This window comes from Salvelinus namaycush, chromosome 15, assembly GCF_016432855.1.
Source record: "Salvelinus namaycush isolate Seneca chromosome 15, SaNama_1.0, whole genome shotgun sequence".
NCBI classification, from domain to species: Eukaryota; Metazoa; Chordata; class Actinopteri; order Salmoniformes; family Salmonidae; genus Salvelinus; species Salvelinus namaycush.
In genome coordinates this window covers 26,184,444-26,198,852 of record NC_052321.1, presented here as the reverse complement: position 1 = coordinate 26,198,852, position 14,409 = coordinate 26,184,444, and the positions used below count along the sequence as shown (strand labels likewise).

General features: G+C 39.9%; 1 protein-coding gene across 1 annotated transcript; it reads left to right on the top strand.

Moving 5' to 3' along the window:
* Positions 1-5,716: 5,716 nt before the first annotated feature.
* Positions 5,717-11,136, top strand: LOC120060370 (eukaryotic translation initiation factor 4E-like). The gene is made up of 7 exons (XM_039009643.1): positions 5,717-5,805; positions 6,598-6,704; positions 8,450-8,545; positions 8,725-8,788; positions 8,977-9,090; positions 9,255-9,394; positions 9,575-11,136. Exons 1-7 carry the CDS (start codon positions 5,788-5,790, stop codon positions 9,687-9,689), a joined length of 654 nt encoding a protein of 217 aa, XP_038865571.1. The 5' UTR covers positions 5,717-5,787; the 3' UTR covers positions 9,690-11,136.
* Positions 11,137-14,409: the final 3,273 nt, after the last annotated feature.

Genomic DNA, 14,409 nt, shown 5'->3' with positions numbered 1-14,409 from the left:
CATTGTAGAAATATAGTGAAGACATCAAAACTATGAAATAACACATTTGGAATCATGTAGTAACCAAATATATTTTTGGTATTCTCTCAACCAGCTTCATGAGGTAGTCACCTGGAATGCATTTCAATTAACAGGTGTGCCTTGTTAAGTTAATTTGTGGAATTTCTTGACAAGGTAGGGGCAGTATACAGAAGATATCCCTATTTGGTAGAAGACCAAGTCCATATTATGGAAAAGACAGTCCATCATTACTTTAAGACATGAAGGTCAGTCAATCCAGAACATTTCAATAACTTTGAAAGTTTCTTCAAGTGCAGTCGCAAAAACCATCAAGTGCTACGATGAAACTGGCTCATGAGGACCGCCACAAGAATGGAAGACCCAGAGTTATCTCTGCTGCAGAGCATAAGTTAATTAGAGTTACCAGCCTCAGAAATTGCAGCCCAAATAAATGCTTCACAGAGTTCAAGTAACAGACACATCTCAACATCAACTGTTCATAGGAGACTGTGTGAATCAGGCCTTCAAGGTCGAATTGCTGCAACAACAAAAACACCACTAAAGGACACCAATAAGAAGAAGAGACTTACTTGGACCAAGAAACAAGAGCAATAGACATTAGACCGGTGGAAATTTGTCCTTTGGTCTGGAGTCTAAATTAGAGATTTTTGGTTCCAACCGCCGTGTCTTTGTGAGACGCGGTGTGGGTGAACGGATAATCTCTGTATGTGTATTTCCCATCGTAAAGCATGGAGGAGGAGGTGTTATGGTGTGTTGCTTTACTGGTGACACTCTGTGATTTATTTAGAATTCAAGGTGCACTCAACCAGCATGGCTACCACATCATTCTGCAGCGATACGCCATCCCATCTGGTTTGGGCTTAGTGGGACTATCATTTGTTTTTCAACAGGACAATGACCCAACACACCTCCAGGCTGTGTAAGGGCTATTTTACCAAGAAGGAGAGTGATTGAGTGCTGCATCAGGTGACCTGGTCTCCACAATCCCCCGACCTCAAACTAATTGAGAAGGTTTGGGATGAGTCGGACCGCAGAGTGAAGGAAAAGCAGCCAACAAGTGCTCAGCATATGTGGGAACTCCTTCAAGACTGATGGAAAAGCATTCCAGGTGAAGCTGGTTGAGAGAATGCCAAGAGTTTGCAAAGCTGTTATCAAGGCAAAGGGTGGCTATTTGAAGAATCTCAAATATAAAATATATTTTGATTTGTTAAACACTTTTTTTGGTTACTAAAATCAAATCAAAGTTTATTTGTCAAGTGCATTGAATACAACAGGTGTAGACCTTACAGTGAAATGCTTACTTGCAAGCCCTAACCAACAGTGCAATGTTTTATTAAAAAATAGGTATTAGGTAAACAATAGATAAGTAAAGAAATTTAAACTGTAAAATGACAGTGAAAATAACAGTAGCGAGGCTATATACAGGTGGTACCAGTAAAGAGTCAATGTGCGGGGGCACTAGTTAGTCGGGCTAATTGAGGTAATATGTACATGTACAGTTGAAGTCGGAAGTTTACACACACTTATGTTGGAGTCATTAAAACTCGTTTTTCAACCACTCTACAAATGTCTTATTCACAAACTATAGTTTTGGCAAGTCGGTTAGGACATCTACTTTGTGCATGACACAAATCATTTTTCCAACAATTGTTGGAAAACAATTAATTATTTCACTTATAATTAATTTTATCACAATTCCAGTAGGTCAGAAGTTAACATTCACTAAGTTGACTGTGCCTTTAAACAGCTTAGAAAATTCCAGAAAATTATGTCATGGCTTTAGAAGCTTCTGATAGGCTAATTGACATAATTTGAGTCATTTGGAGGTGTACCTGTGGATGTATTTCAAGGCCTACCTTCAAACTCAGTGCCTCTTTGCTTGACATCATGGGAAAATCAAAAGAAATCAGCCAAGACCTCAGAAAAACAATTCTAGACCTCCACAAGTCTGGTTCATCCTTGGGAGCAATTTCCAAATGCCTGAAGGTACCACGTTCGTCTGTACAAACAATAGTACGCAAGTATAAACACCATGGGACCACGCAGCCATCATACCGCTCAGGAAGGAGACACGTTCTGTCTCCTAGAGATTAACATACCTGGTGCGAAAAGTGCAAATCAATCCCAGAACAACAGCAAAGGACCTTGTGAAGATGCTGGAGGAAACAGGTACAAAAGTATCTATATCCACAGTAAAACGAGTCCTATATCGACATAACCTGAAAGGCCGCTCAGCAAGGAAGAAGCCACTGCTCCAAAACCACCATAAAAAAGCTAGACTACGGTTTGCAATTGCACATGGGGACAAAGATCGTACTTTTTGGAGAAATGTCCTCTGGTCTGATGAATCAAAAATAGAACTGTTTGGCCATAATGACCACCGTTTGGAGAAAAAAGGGTGAGGCTTGCAAGCCGAAGAACACCATCCCAACCATGAAGCACGGGGGTGGCAGCATCATGTTTTGGGGGTGCTTTGCTGCAGGAGTGACTGGTGCACTTCACAAAATAGATGGCTTCATGAGAAAGGAAAATTATGTGGATATATTGAAGCAACATCTCAAGACATTAGTCAGGAAGTTAGAGCTTGGTCGCAAATGGGTCTTCCAAATGGACAATGATCCTGTAACAACGTGTGTGTAAGTGGCAGGGAAGTCAGGCACCCCAAGCATACTTCCAAAGTTGTGGCAAAATGGCTTAAGGACCACAAAGTCAAGGTATTAGAGTGGCCATCACAAAGCCCTGACCTCAATCCTATAGAAAATTTGTGGGCAGAACTGAAAAAGCTTGTGTGAGCAAGGAGGCCTGCAAACCTGACTCCGTTACACTAGCTCTGTCAGGAGGAATAGGCCAAAATTCACCCAACTTATTGTGGGAAGCTTGTGGAAGGCTACCTGAAACGTTTGGCCCAAGTTAAATATTTTAAAGGCAATGCTACCAAATACTAATTGTGTGTATGTAAACTTATGACCCACTGGGAATGTGATGAAAGAAATAAAAGCTGAAATAAATAATTCACCTCTATTATTCTGACGTTTCACATTCTTAAAATAAAGTGGTGATCCTAACTGACCTAAAACAGGGAATTTTTACTGGGATTAAATGTCAGGAATTGTGAAAAACTGAGTTTAAATGTATTTGGCTAAGGTGTATGTAAACTTCCAACTTCAACTGTAGGTATAGTTAAAGTGACTATGCATAGATGATAAACGGAGAGTAGCAGCAGCGTAAAAGAGGGGTTGGCGGGTGGGGGGTGGCGGAACACAATGCTAATAGTCCGGGTAGCCGATGTGCTGGGGCACCGGTTAGTCGGGCTAATTGAGGTAATATGTACATGAATGTATAGTTAAAGTGACTATGTGTAAAAGATCGGGTTGCCATTTGATTACCTGTTCAGGAGTCTTATTGCTTGGGGGTAAAAGCTGTTGAGAATACTTTTTGTCCTAGACTTGGTGCTCCGGTACCGCTTGCCATGCGGTAGCGGATAGAACAGTCTATGACAGGGGTGGCTGGGGTCTTAGACAATTTTTAGGGCCTTCCTCTGACACCGCCTGGTGTAGAGGTCCTGGATGACAGGCAGCTTAGCCCCAGTGATGTACTGGGCCGTACGCACTCCCGTTGCCGTACCAGGCAGTGATGCAACCAGTCAGGATGCTCTCGATGTTGCAGCTGTAGAACCTTTTGAGGATCTGAGGATCCATGCCAAATCTTTTCAGTCTCCTGAGGGGGAATAGGTTTTGTTGTGCCCTCTTCACGACTTATTCCATATGTGTTATTTCATAGTTTTGATGTCTTCACTATTATTTTACAATGTACAAAATAGTAAAAATAAAGAAAAACCCTTGAATGATTAGGTATTCTAAAACTTTTGACTGGTATTGTAAATTGCACAATAATTAGATATTTTTAGATGTTTTAAGGCAGGGTATTGTTTTCTGTTTATTCAACCCGCCCTAAACCCACACGCTCTTCATCCACACAATATTTTTTTTATTTAACCAGGTAGGCCAGTTGAGAACAAGTTCTCATTTACAACTGCGACCTGGCCAAGATAAAGCAAAGCAGTGTGACAAAAAACAACAACACAGAGTTACACGTGGGATAAACAAAAGTACAGTCAATAACACAATAGAAAAATCTATATACAGTGTGTGCAAATGGAGTAAGGAGGTAAAGCAACAAATAGGCCATATTAGCGAAGTAATTACAATTCAGCAAATTAATACTGGAGTGATAGATGTGCAGATGATGATGTGCAAGTAGAAATACTGGTGTGCAAAAGAGCTGAGGGAGGAGGTAGGTAAGTTGGATGGGCTATTTACAGATGGGCTGTGTACAGCTGCAGCGATCGGTAAGCTGCTCAGATAGCTGTTGCTTAAAGTTAGTGAGGGAGATATAAATCTCCAACTTCACTGACCCTAAACCCACCCAACCTGCGCCTGTGCATCACTAGTGACCACCTTGGCTGGTTATTTTGTAGGCTGAAATTAAGTGTATTTGTGTGTGTACAATAAAGCTGTGTATTATTGACTGTGAGCACAAGTCATGTAATTTCTGATTAGTTACACAATAAAAGTATATTTATTATCTATTTTTTATTATCTTTTTTGATGATTAGTATTGCATGTTTAATTCACAATTACAGAAATTAAGGTAACTTTGAGAAACAACACTTTATATCGGATTTGCCTCGAGATGACTTTACATATTCATGGTACGAGGATAATAGCATGGCATCTCTGCATTAAATGCAGGCGGTAGAGGGCAACAACATCGAATATTCAAAAGAAGATTACAATAATGAGATGTATCCACCAATCCAAAGAAAGGATAGGCGGGAGCTAGACATCTCGCCTTGCCGCTTTGGGGATAACGATTCTCATTGTTCGGCCAGAAACTGAGATATGTGTCTTGTCAGTATATCCATAATCTTTGGCTCTAATAAATGTATAAAAAAAAAAAATGGAAGGCAGTCGGGGGGAGGCAAGACTAGGTGAGACCGTTCTAGCCAATGCGAAGGGCAGATAATGCGTGTGAACATCAGGCACAATGGTTTCCACTAGTTACCCCAGCCACAAAGTCAATACTGTCTCTATCGTAAAAAAATATTTACGGCTGGGATTAGGCATAAAATTAGCACTGAAGGTAAGGTTAGGGTTAAAATCACATTTACGTAGTTAAATTGTAGAAATACACTTCGATTATGACTTTGTGGCTGTGGTAACGAGTGTCAACTAGGCAAAACTCCGATATAAAGTGTTTTTCTCAAAGTTGCTGGGATGTCGCGTGTCCTACTTCTATCAGTACACTCGTCACAACCTAATAATTACTCAACTTCTATTGATCAAATAAGCCACACGTAGCAAATAAACCATTCAAATTGTGTTTACCAAATTCGACACTCATCAACCTCCATTAAAAAAACTCGTCGCTTGGTGAGCAAGAAAAAAAACGCCACCTGCTGGAAAAGACAGATTTAGGGCCCAGGTATCCCTAGTTACCACAGCCACAAAGTAAAAATGGGCTATATAGTAGACAATCAAGAAAACAAAAAAAAGATTTTTGGCCTTAATTTAAGGTTAGGGTTAGGCACACGGTTATCAGTGTGGTTAAGGTTTGGGTTAGGTTTAAAATCACGTTTTAAGAACAAACATTTAAGAAATAGGCGGGGTTATGACTTTGTGGATGTGGTAACTAGTGACGACCCTTATCCCTCTCTCTTCCTCTCTGGTCCAATGAATTTCAACGTTCTACACGGAGACTCATAAGATGGCGACCGCGGAACCGGTGAGTACCTTTACCGACGAAAATATTTTATAACGTTATTGGAATCCGTTGTCCAATATACATTGTTATCCAGAATGTAATATTAATAGCTCGAATCTAATAAATTCGAAAGAAATGCATGTTTACATGGTCGTATTTTCGGCTATTCTTGCCCTTGTAGAAACTTTTTGTGCCACGACCCAAGCAGTGCAAAGACAACTGAGAGGGGAATGTACACTAGCTATGTGAATCGCCTACTGTAGCTAACTAACAACAAGTTCGGTACATGTTGTCACAGCTGTTAAATTCGCTCGGTCGGGCATTTGCGCGTACCTACATGTTAGTAGTACATTTTCAACATTATGTATTTTGTCAAACAAATGTGTTTTAATGAAAGAAAAAGTGCACTATAAATGGTATAATTAGCTAGTTGTCAGCTTGGGCTTTCTTGGACTAGTCTGTTGCTTCCACTTTAGGCTAGCTAGCTAACTAGCTGCTAGACAGTTCACCAACTTGTCCAATCATTTCATTATGGCTGGTGCAATACATTTACGCACAACAGTATTTACACCATAGATGAAAGTAAACTGTTTATTTCATTGATTTGAAATACTGTTGGACCATCTAGCCTATGTAAATAGTGTCTGGAAATTATGTTGCAAAAAACTAAAGTCCGATGTCATTACCTATATATACTCACGTTCAACCCAGCGTTGTATATAAAAACGAAAACAATCAGACTTACCAATGACCCAAGACATGGCAGTCCTGCAAGATCATACTTCTTACTAATTTCAAGTTGTTTTCCACTAGGAAATCAATTTAAATCCACCCCAACATGCTGAAGAAGGAGCAGAAGCAGAGACTGGTCAGGAGATTGTGAGCCCTGAGAGCTACATCAAACACCCCCTACAGAACAAGTAAGTTTGACCCAGGCTACTGCTCTTTGATGACCATTACAGGCTGCTACTCGGTTTTAAGGAACGTTTACCTGTGAAACTTTTTTATATATTTGAGATTCTTCAAAGTAGCCACCCTTTGCCTTGATGACAGCTTTGCACACTCTTGGTATTCTCTCAACCAGCTTCATTAGGTAGTCACCTGGAATGCATTTCAATTAACACGTGTGCCTTGTTAATTTGTGGAATTTCTTTCCTCAATGCATTTGAGCCAATCAGTTGTTGTGACAAGGTAGGGGTGGTATACAGAAGATAGTGCTATTTGGTAAATGTCCATATTATGACATGAACAGCTCAAATAAGCAAAGAGAAACGACAGTCCGTCAGGTCTTTAAGACATGAAGGTCAGCCAATGTGGAACATTTCAAGAACTTTTAACGTTTCTTCAAGTGCAGTCGCAAAAACCATCAAGCACTATGATGAAACTGGCTGTCATGAGGACCGCCACAGGAAAGGAAGACCCAGAGTTACCTCTGCTGGAGAGTATAAGTTAATTAGAGTTAACTGCACCTCAGATTGCAGTCAAATAAATGCTTCACAGAGTTCAAGTAACAGACACATCTCAACATAAACTTTTCAGAGGAGACTGCGTGAATCAGGCCTTCGTGGTTGAATTGCTGCAAAGAAACCACTACTAAAGGACACCAAAGAGACTTGCTTGGATCAAGAAACACTAGCAATGGACATTAGACAGGTGGAAATCTGTCCTTTGGTCTGAAGAGTCCAAATTTGAGATTTTTGGTCCCAACCACCGTGTCTTTGTGAGATGAAGAGTAGGTGAACAGATGATTTCTACATGTGTGGTTTCCACCGTGAAGCATGGAGGAAGAGGTGTGGGGGTGCTTTGCTGGTGACAGTCAGTGATTTTATTTAGAATTCAAGGCACACTTAACCAGCATGGCTACCACAGCATTCTGCAGCGATATAGCATCCCATCTGGTTTGCGCTTAGTGGGACTATCATTTGTTTTTCAACAGGACAATGACCCAACACACCTCCAAGCTGTGTAAGGGCTATTTGACCAAGAAGGAGAGTGATGGAGTGCTGCATCAGATGACCTGGTCTCCACAATCACCCGACCTCTACCCAATTGAGATGGTTTTGGGATGAGTTGGACCGCAGAGTGAAGGAAAAGCAGCCAATAAGTACTCTGCATATGTTAAGCTGGTTGAGAGAATGCCAAAAATGTGTGCCAAGCTGTTATCAAGGCAAAGGGGGGCTACTTTGAAGAATATAAAATATATTTTGATTTGTTTAACACCTTTTTAGGTACTACATGACTCCGTATGTGTTACTTCATAGTTTTGATGTCTTCACTCTTATTCTACAATATAGTAAAAATAAAGAAAAACCAATGAATGAGTAGGTGGGTCCACAGTTTTGACTGGTACTGTATATACAGTGTGCGACTCACTTTATTGTTATAGCTAATAAGTGTTCATAACACAAGCTGGGTCTGTCTGTGTGATTACCAACTATGCATTTCACTTTGTAACTGCAGTCAAGCTCAGTTGAACTGCCTAAGGATTTGACATTGAATGAATATGGCACAAAGCAGTGAACCATGTGTCAATCCCCCCCCCCCATCATCCATAACTTCCTAATTTGCTTTGAGGCTTATGGGCTGTTGATTACGTTTGTTTACCAGCCGTTTAATTAGCCAGTGTTTACTTTATGCAAATCCCATTTCTGTTTTGCCCCAACAGATGGTCTCTCTGGTTCTTCAAAAATGATAAGACCAAAACATGGCAGGCAAACCTCCGCCTCATCTCGAAGTTTGACACGGTTGAAGATTTCTGGGCGTAAGTATCAATAAGACTAAAGTTTAAAAAAAATTGATGACATGGATTGATTGAGTATGAAAAGGATAATTGGAGATTATACCAACATGTCTTCTTTCATCATCCTGATAGCGTTCAGTTCCTTCCCACTATACTGCAATTGTGTGTGTTGTACTAAGAAAATGATCTTGTCATTTCAGTCTGTATAATCATATTCAGTTGTCAAGCAATCTGATATCTGGATGCGACTACTCCCTCTTTAAGGTAGGTTTGTGGCATTTCAAAAAGCGAACAAGGAAGCCATTTTATTCCATGTAACTTCATGGTATCTTTGCAACTAAGCCTAATTGTAAAGTGTGCCTGGAAGGAAATTGTTCAGGACTGTTCAGCCATGGCATCTTCTCCTGTGGTTTTAAACCAAGTAAAGCTGTGTCTCTCCTCTGGTGTGACAGGATGGCATTGAGCCCATGTGGGAGGATGAGCGAAACAAGCAAGGAGGGCGTTGGCTGATCACGCTCAACAAGCAGCAGAGGAGACAAGACCTGGACCGCTTCTGGCTAGAAACAGTGAGTTAGTGTGGGTATATGTCTCAGTGTGTGTGTGCATGGACATTTTGGAATGACATACAGCCTCAAGCTTCTACCTGTGTAGCTGGATTAAGGAATTCTGTGATGCCACTAAAATGTTAATGTATGGTTCCATATTTTTTCCGGGCACATCACTTGTCCAGCTTCTCTGCCTTGTTGGGGAGGCTTTCGATGACTATAGTGACGAAGTGTGTGGCGCAGTAGTCAATATTCGCACTAAAGGAGACAAAATCGCCATCTGGACAGCAGACTTTGACAACAGGGAAGCCGTAACACACATAGGGTAAGTTGGATCAATTTGAAGTCAATGTTTCTTAGTGTAGTTAGCGTTCCAACTTTGCTCTTGCTTTATAAAACAGACTCCTCAGGAAAATGTATTGACTTACTAAAGTGTGTATAGTCTTAGTATTTCAAAATTATTTTGCTACCACCTCCCGTCTCATTGCCCTGTGTGTGTCAACAGGAGAGTCTATAAGGAGCGCTTGGGAATCCCCATGAAGATGACCATTGGCTACCAGTCCCACTCTGACACCTCCACAAAGAGCGGCTCCACCACCAAAAACAAGTTTGTTGTCTGAAAATGAACCGTGTGCCTTGTTTTGTTTTGTCTACTTTTCATTGTGAGTAGGTTTTGTTTACTTAACTGCAATGGCTGCGTGACGAAATCTGGGAAAAACTCATGACTATATACCAAAGCTTCGACAGAAACAGCCCTAGACCTGTGAACACAGGAAAAACGTTATTAACAGGACACACTACTTTCTCTGGAACCCCCCCCACACACACACACCTGCCAATGCTATTAATCCACATGTCATAGCCACACAGGTGAACATGCAAACCTCAAAATGCAAATGAAGACTGTTCATAGTAGGAAATGTAAGATGTTCTGAGTGCTCTTATAAAGAAAATTATTTTGTTGATTTATTTAATGGCAGGGAATTCATTTGAAATACAAAAATAAAACGAAAACATTTCTCAGTGCCCTTGTATACAGCATTGTAATTGCTGTAATCATTAATGATGTTACACTTTTTTAATTTATTATACCAATTAGCTTTTTAGCAATTTTTTTTACTTGTTCTGTGCTATAGCCTTAAAGGTGATTTGTTTTTTGTAATACGTTTTTTTTGCAACCAGATCTCTTTAAAAAAAAATGCTAAATGACATGTTATAGAATATCCTTTTTTGTGATTTCACTTGTTTTTGAGAAACTTACCCCAACCAGAAAATCACTTCTTCATCCTTGTTGTGTAGTTTAGGGGCCCTTCTATAACATGCCATTTACATCAAAAATAGGGATTTGGTTGTAAAAAAAAAAAAAAAAAAAGACTTCTCCTTTAAACCTCAAGCGCATGTAATCAAGCCTTTCTGATAATTTCATGACTCAATTAGTCTTTGTTAACTACATGATTAAAACTTTGGTTTTGCAATTCGGTAGAAGCTGTTTTTATATTATGGAATACTTTTTGCAACTTGTAATTTGTACAGTCCTTGTTAGAAATGGTTTGATATTTGACTTACAGTGATGCTGTATTGCAATATATACATTTCTTAGTGATTTGGTTTCTGCCTGCAATGGAAACACAGCACTAATGAGTAAATAAAGTTTTTCTGTGACTTCAGATCATTTTTAATTATATAATATCATATAGTATATGCCATTGCCATAGCTAGTTGATCTGCCCCTGTCACCCCTAGAGACTTATTGTAGAGCTGAACAATGTATATAGCAATATTATAGTCGTTACACCTACAGTATATCTCCTGTTGTATCATTTCATGAAAGCCTACAACAATGGCAACCCATGACAATGTCATGACACCAAATTAGAGCGCTCAAATACTTACCATTTCATGGCTCATGAAAGTATGAGTTGCCATTATGCCAGGCATGTTTCATTATTTTGGCCAAACACAAGTGCTACCAGTTACTTTCATAACTGCTGTTCAACATTCATACATTATGAAATGCATTTGTGTATTTTATTCCCAATTCATAAATAAACTGAGCTTTGCACTTCAGTTTGAAGTATTATCCAATTGCTTTACTGTTAGGGTCAGTAATTCACTCATCTGAATGAAGTCACCAAGTTTCATATTTTCTTCCATCTAGAGGGTGCTATGAGCCCATAGTGACGTATAGCCAATCTTTGTATAGGTGCTTATTTGACCAATCAGTATTGGACCTTGATTGTCAGTTCTCTGCAAACCAGCATCAACTAGATCCACTGCATACAACTAGATCTAAAAAATGAATGCCTGATCCAGTGATAACAGGTGAATTTTTGGCTTTCTGCCATGGTTGCTAATCATATGGGCAAGGCTACAATTTTGAAAATTGCACGCACAGTGGGTGTCTTTTCCAGAGGTGTTATTTTGAAATGTAGACTTTGAATCAGACATAAAGAAGTCCAACAAAGACAAACCCTTAACAGTAAAACTTTATTTCAAGGGTACCTATGTAAGGAGTGCTTAATTTTTAAAGTTTTATTTAACCTTTATTTAACTAGGCAAGTCAGTTTAGAACACATTCTTATTTACAATGACGGCCTACCAAAAGGCCTCCTGCGAGGACGGGGACTGGGATTAAAAATAAAATATAGGACAAAACACACATCACGACAAGAGAGACAACACAACACTACATAAAGAGAGACCTAAGACAACAACGTAGCATCAACACAACATGACAACAACATGGTAGCAACGCAACATGGCAGCAGCAGAGCATGGTACAAACATTATTGGGCACAGTCAACAGCACAAAGGGCAAGAAGATAGAGACAACTATACATCACGCAAAGCAGCCACAACTGTCAGTAAGAGTGTCCATGATTGAGTCTTTGAATGAAGAGATTGAGATAAAACTGTCCAGTTTGAGTTTTTATTGCAGCTTGTTCCAGTCGCTTGCTCCAGCGAACTGAAAAGACGAGCGACCCAGGGATGTGTGTGCTTTGGGGACCTTTAACAGAATGTGACTAGCAGAACAGGTGTTGTATGTGGAGGATGAGGACTGCAGTAAATATCTCAGATAGGCGACCTAAGAGGGTTTTATAAATAAGCATCAAACAGTAGGTCTTGCGACTGGTATACAGAGATGACCAGTTTACAGAGGAGTATAGAGTGCAGTGATGTGTCCTATAAGGAGCATTTGTGGCAAATCTGATGGCCGAATGGTAAAGAACATCTAGCCGCCCTTACCTGCTGATCTATAAATTACGTCTCCATAATCGAGCATGGGTAGGATGGTCATCTGAATCAGGGTTAGTTTGGTAGCTGGGTGAAAGAGGAGCGATTACGATAGGGGAAACCAAGTCTAGATTTAACTTTAGCCTGTAGCTTTGATATGTGCTGAGAGAAGGACAGTGAACCGTCTAGCCATACTCCCAAGTACTTGTATGAGGTGACTACATCAAGCTCTAAACCCTCAGAGGTAGTAATCACATCTGTGGGGAGAGGGGCATTCTTCTTACCAAACCACATGACATTTGTTTTCGAGGTGTTCAGAAGAAGGTTAAGGGCAGAGAAAGCTTGTTAGACACTAAGAAAGCTTTGTTGTAGAGCATTTAACACAAAAACCGGGGAGTGGCCAGCTGAGTATAAGACTTTATCATTTGCAAAACATATTTGATTTCAAGGGGGCACCAGGATAATAATTAATTCATAACTCATATACTGCATTCCAAAGCAGTACATAAACGTTTAATACATCATAGTACTATGGCATTGCTCTCAGGACTGCAGATGTTAGCATACACACAGGAGACAAAGTCCTGTATAGAGTTTACATATCTATTCCGTTCTGTCCTTGTATTGTAGGCTATAGTGGAGAGGATGACAGGTGATCAATTTCCAGGGGGTCTGGTCGGGGCTTTCATTTCACTCCCGTCAGGATCAATGGGAGAATTTGTTATATGGGATTATGGGGATGGAAAGGATAATCAGAGAACCACTTAAGGACTTTCTAAGGTTGTGTTCCAAGGTGCGAAGGATTTAGTTTAATGCCTTTGGTATAGAATTACAGTCAGGTACATATTTACTGGCAGCCTTGATAAAGAAGAGCAAAAGAGACTGTATAAAATAAATAATACAAATACTGTGCTTTATTTTATTTATAAAAATGTTATAGGGAAATTATATTATTTTATACTAATACAATTGCTCAGAGAAAGACATTTTGTTTAACAAGTTAAAAAAAAAAAAAATTCTTAGGGGTCAAAATGATTGACACTCATGTTTTCAATACTCCAGCACTCTCCCCTTGCGAGGATAACAACACTGAGCCTTTTTCTAAAATGTTTTATGAGATTGAAGAACACGTTGGTAGGGATCTTAGACCATTCCTCCATACAGAATCTTTCCAGAACCTTGATTACCTTCGTCTGCGTTTATGGACTGCCCTCTTCAATTAAAACCACAGGTTTTCAAATGGATTCAAGTCGGGAGACTGAGATGGCCATTGCAAAATGTCGAATTTGTGGTCAATTTTAACGTAGGTATGAGGTACTTTTCTGCATATGCTTCTGTTTTTCAACACCAAATCCACTACTGGTGTGCATGGCAAAATAGCTTTATTTTCATGTCATCTGACCTTAGCATCGCTTGGAGTTTGATAAACGGCATTGGCACTTGAATTGGAACCAGTGCTATGATCAGATGACATGAAAATAGAGCTCTTTGGCAAAGCACACCAGTGGTGAAGTGTACTCTATCCAAAAGATAGAAGCAGATGTATGGTTCTGGTTAGAGGGTGCATGAGCCAAAAGAGCATGGATGTTATTTCCTGAAATGGTACATTTGTTGAACTGCTAAATGTAGACCTGCATTGATATTTTATGCCATCTTGCATAGAATTGCAAATCAGAATATGTTGTTTACTTGAAAATACTAGATGGTATTTACATTTAATTATTGAAAACAATAGGGGTTGTACACTAATTATAGAAATGCTTGTGCCTGAATTATGGAACAGCTTAGATGTTTCCCACTGCACATTATGGAGTAACATTGATGTGTTATGCTTCCTACACAAAGCAGCATGGATGTCATGTCATAGTTCTGCCATTTCCTTAAGTCTAGGGCAGTGGGATGCTGCATCTATTTTGGTCTCCCTCTTCAGTCCTCTGTGTCAGCTGGCTCAGAGGGAGGCAGCAAAGGCGGTCTGTCACCGCGGGGAGAAGCAGAGGGCTAGCTACAGTAGGGTAGCTAACCCTCAGAGATGCTAACCCCACAGGTACATGCTAATAAAGCAAGCAGAATCAATAGCACAGCCTTTCCACCCCTATTTCACCTACT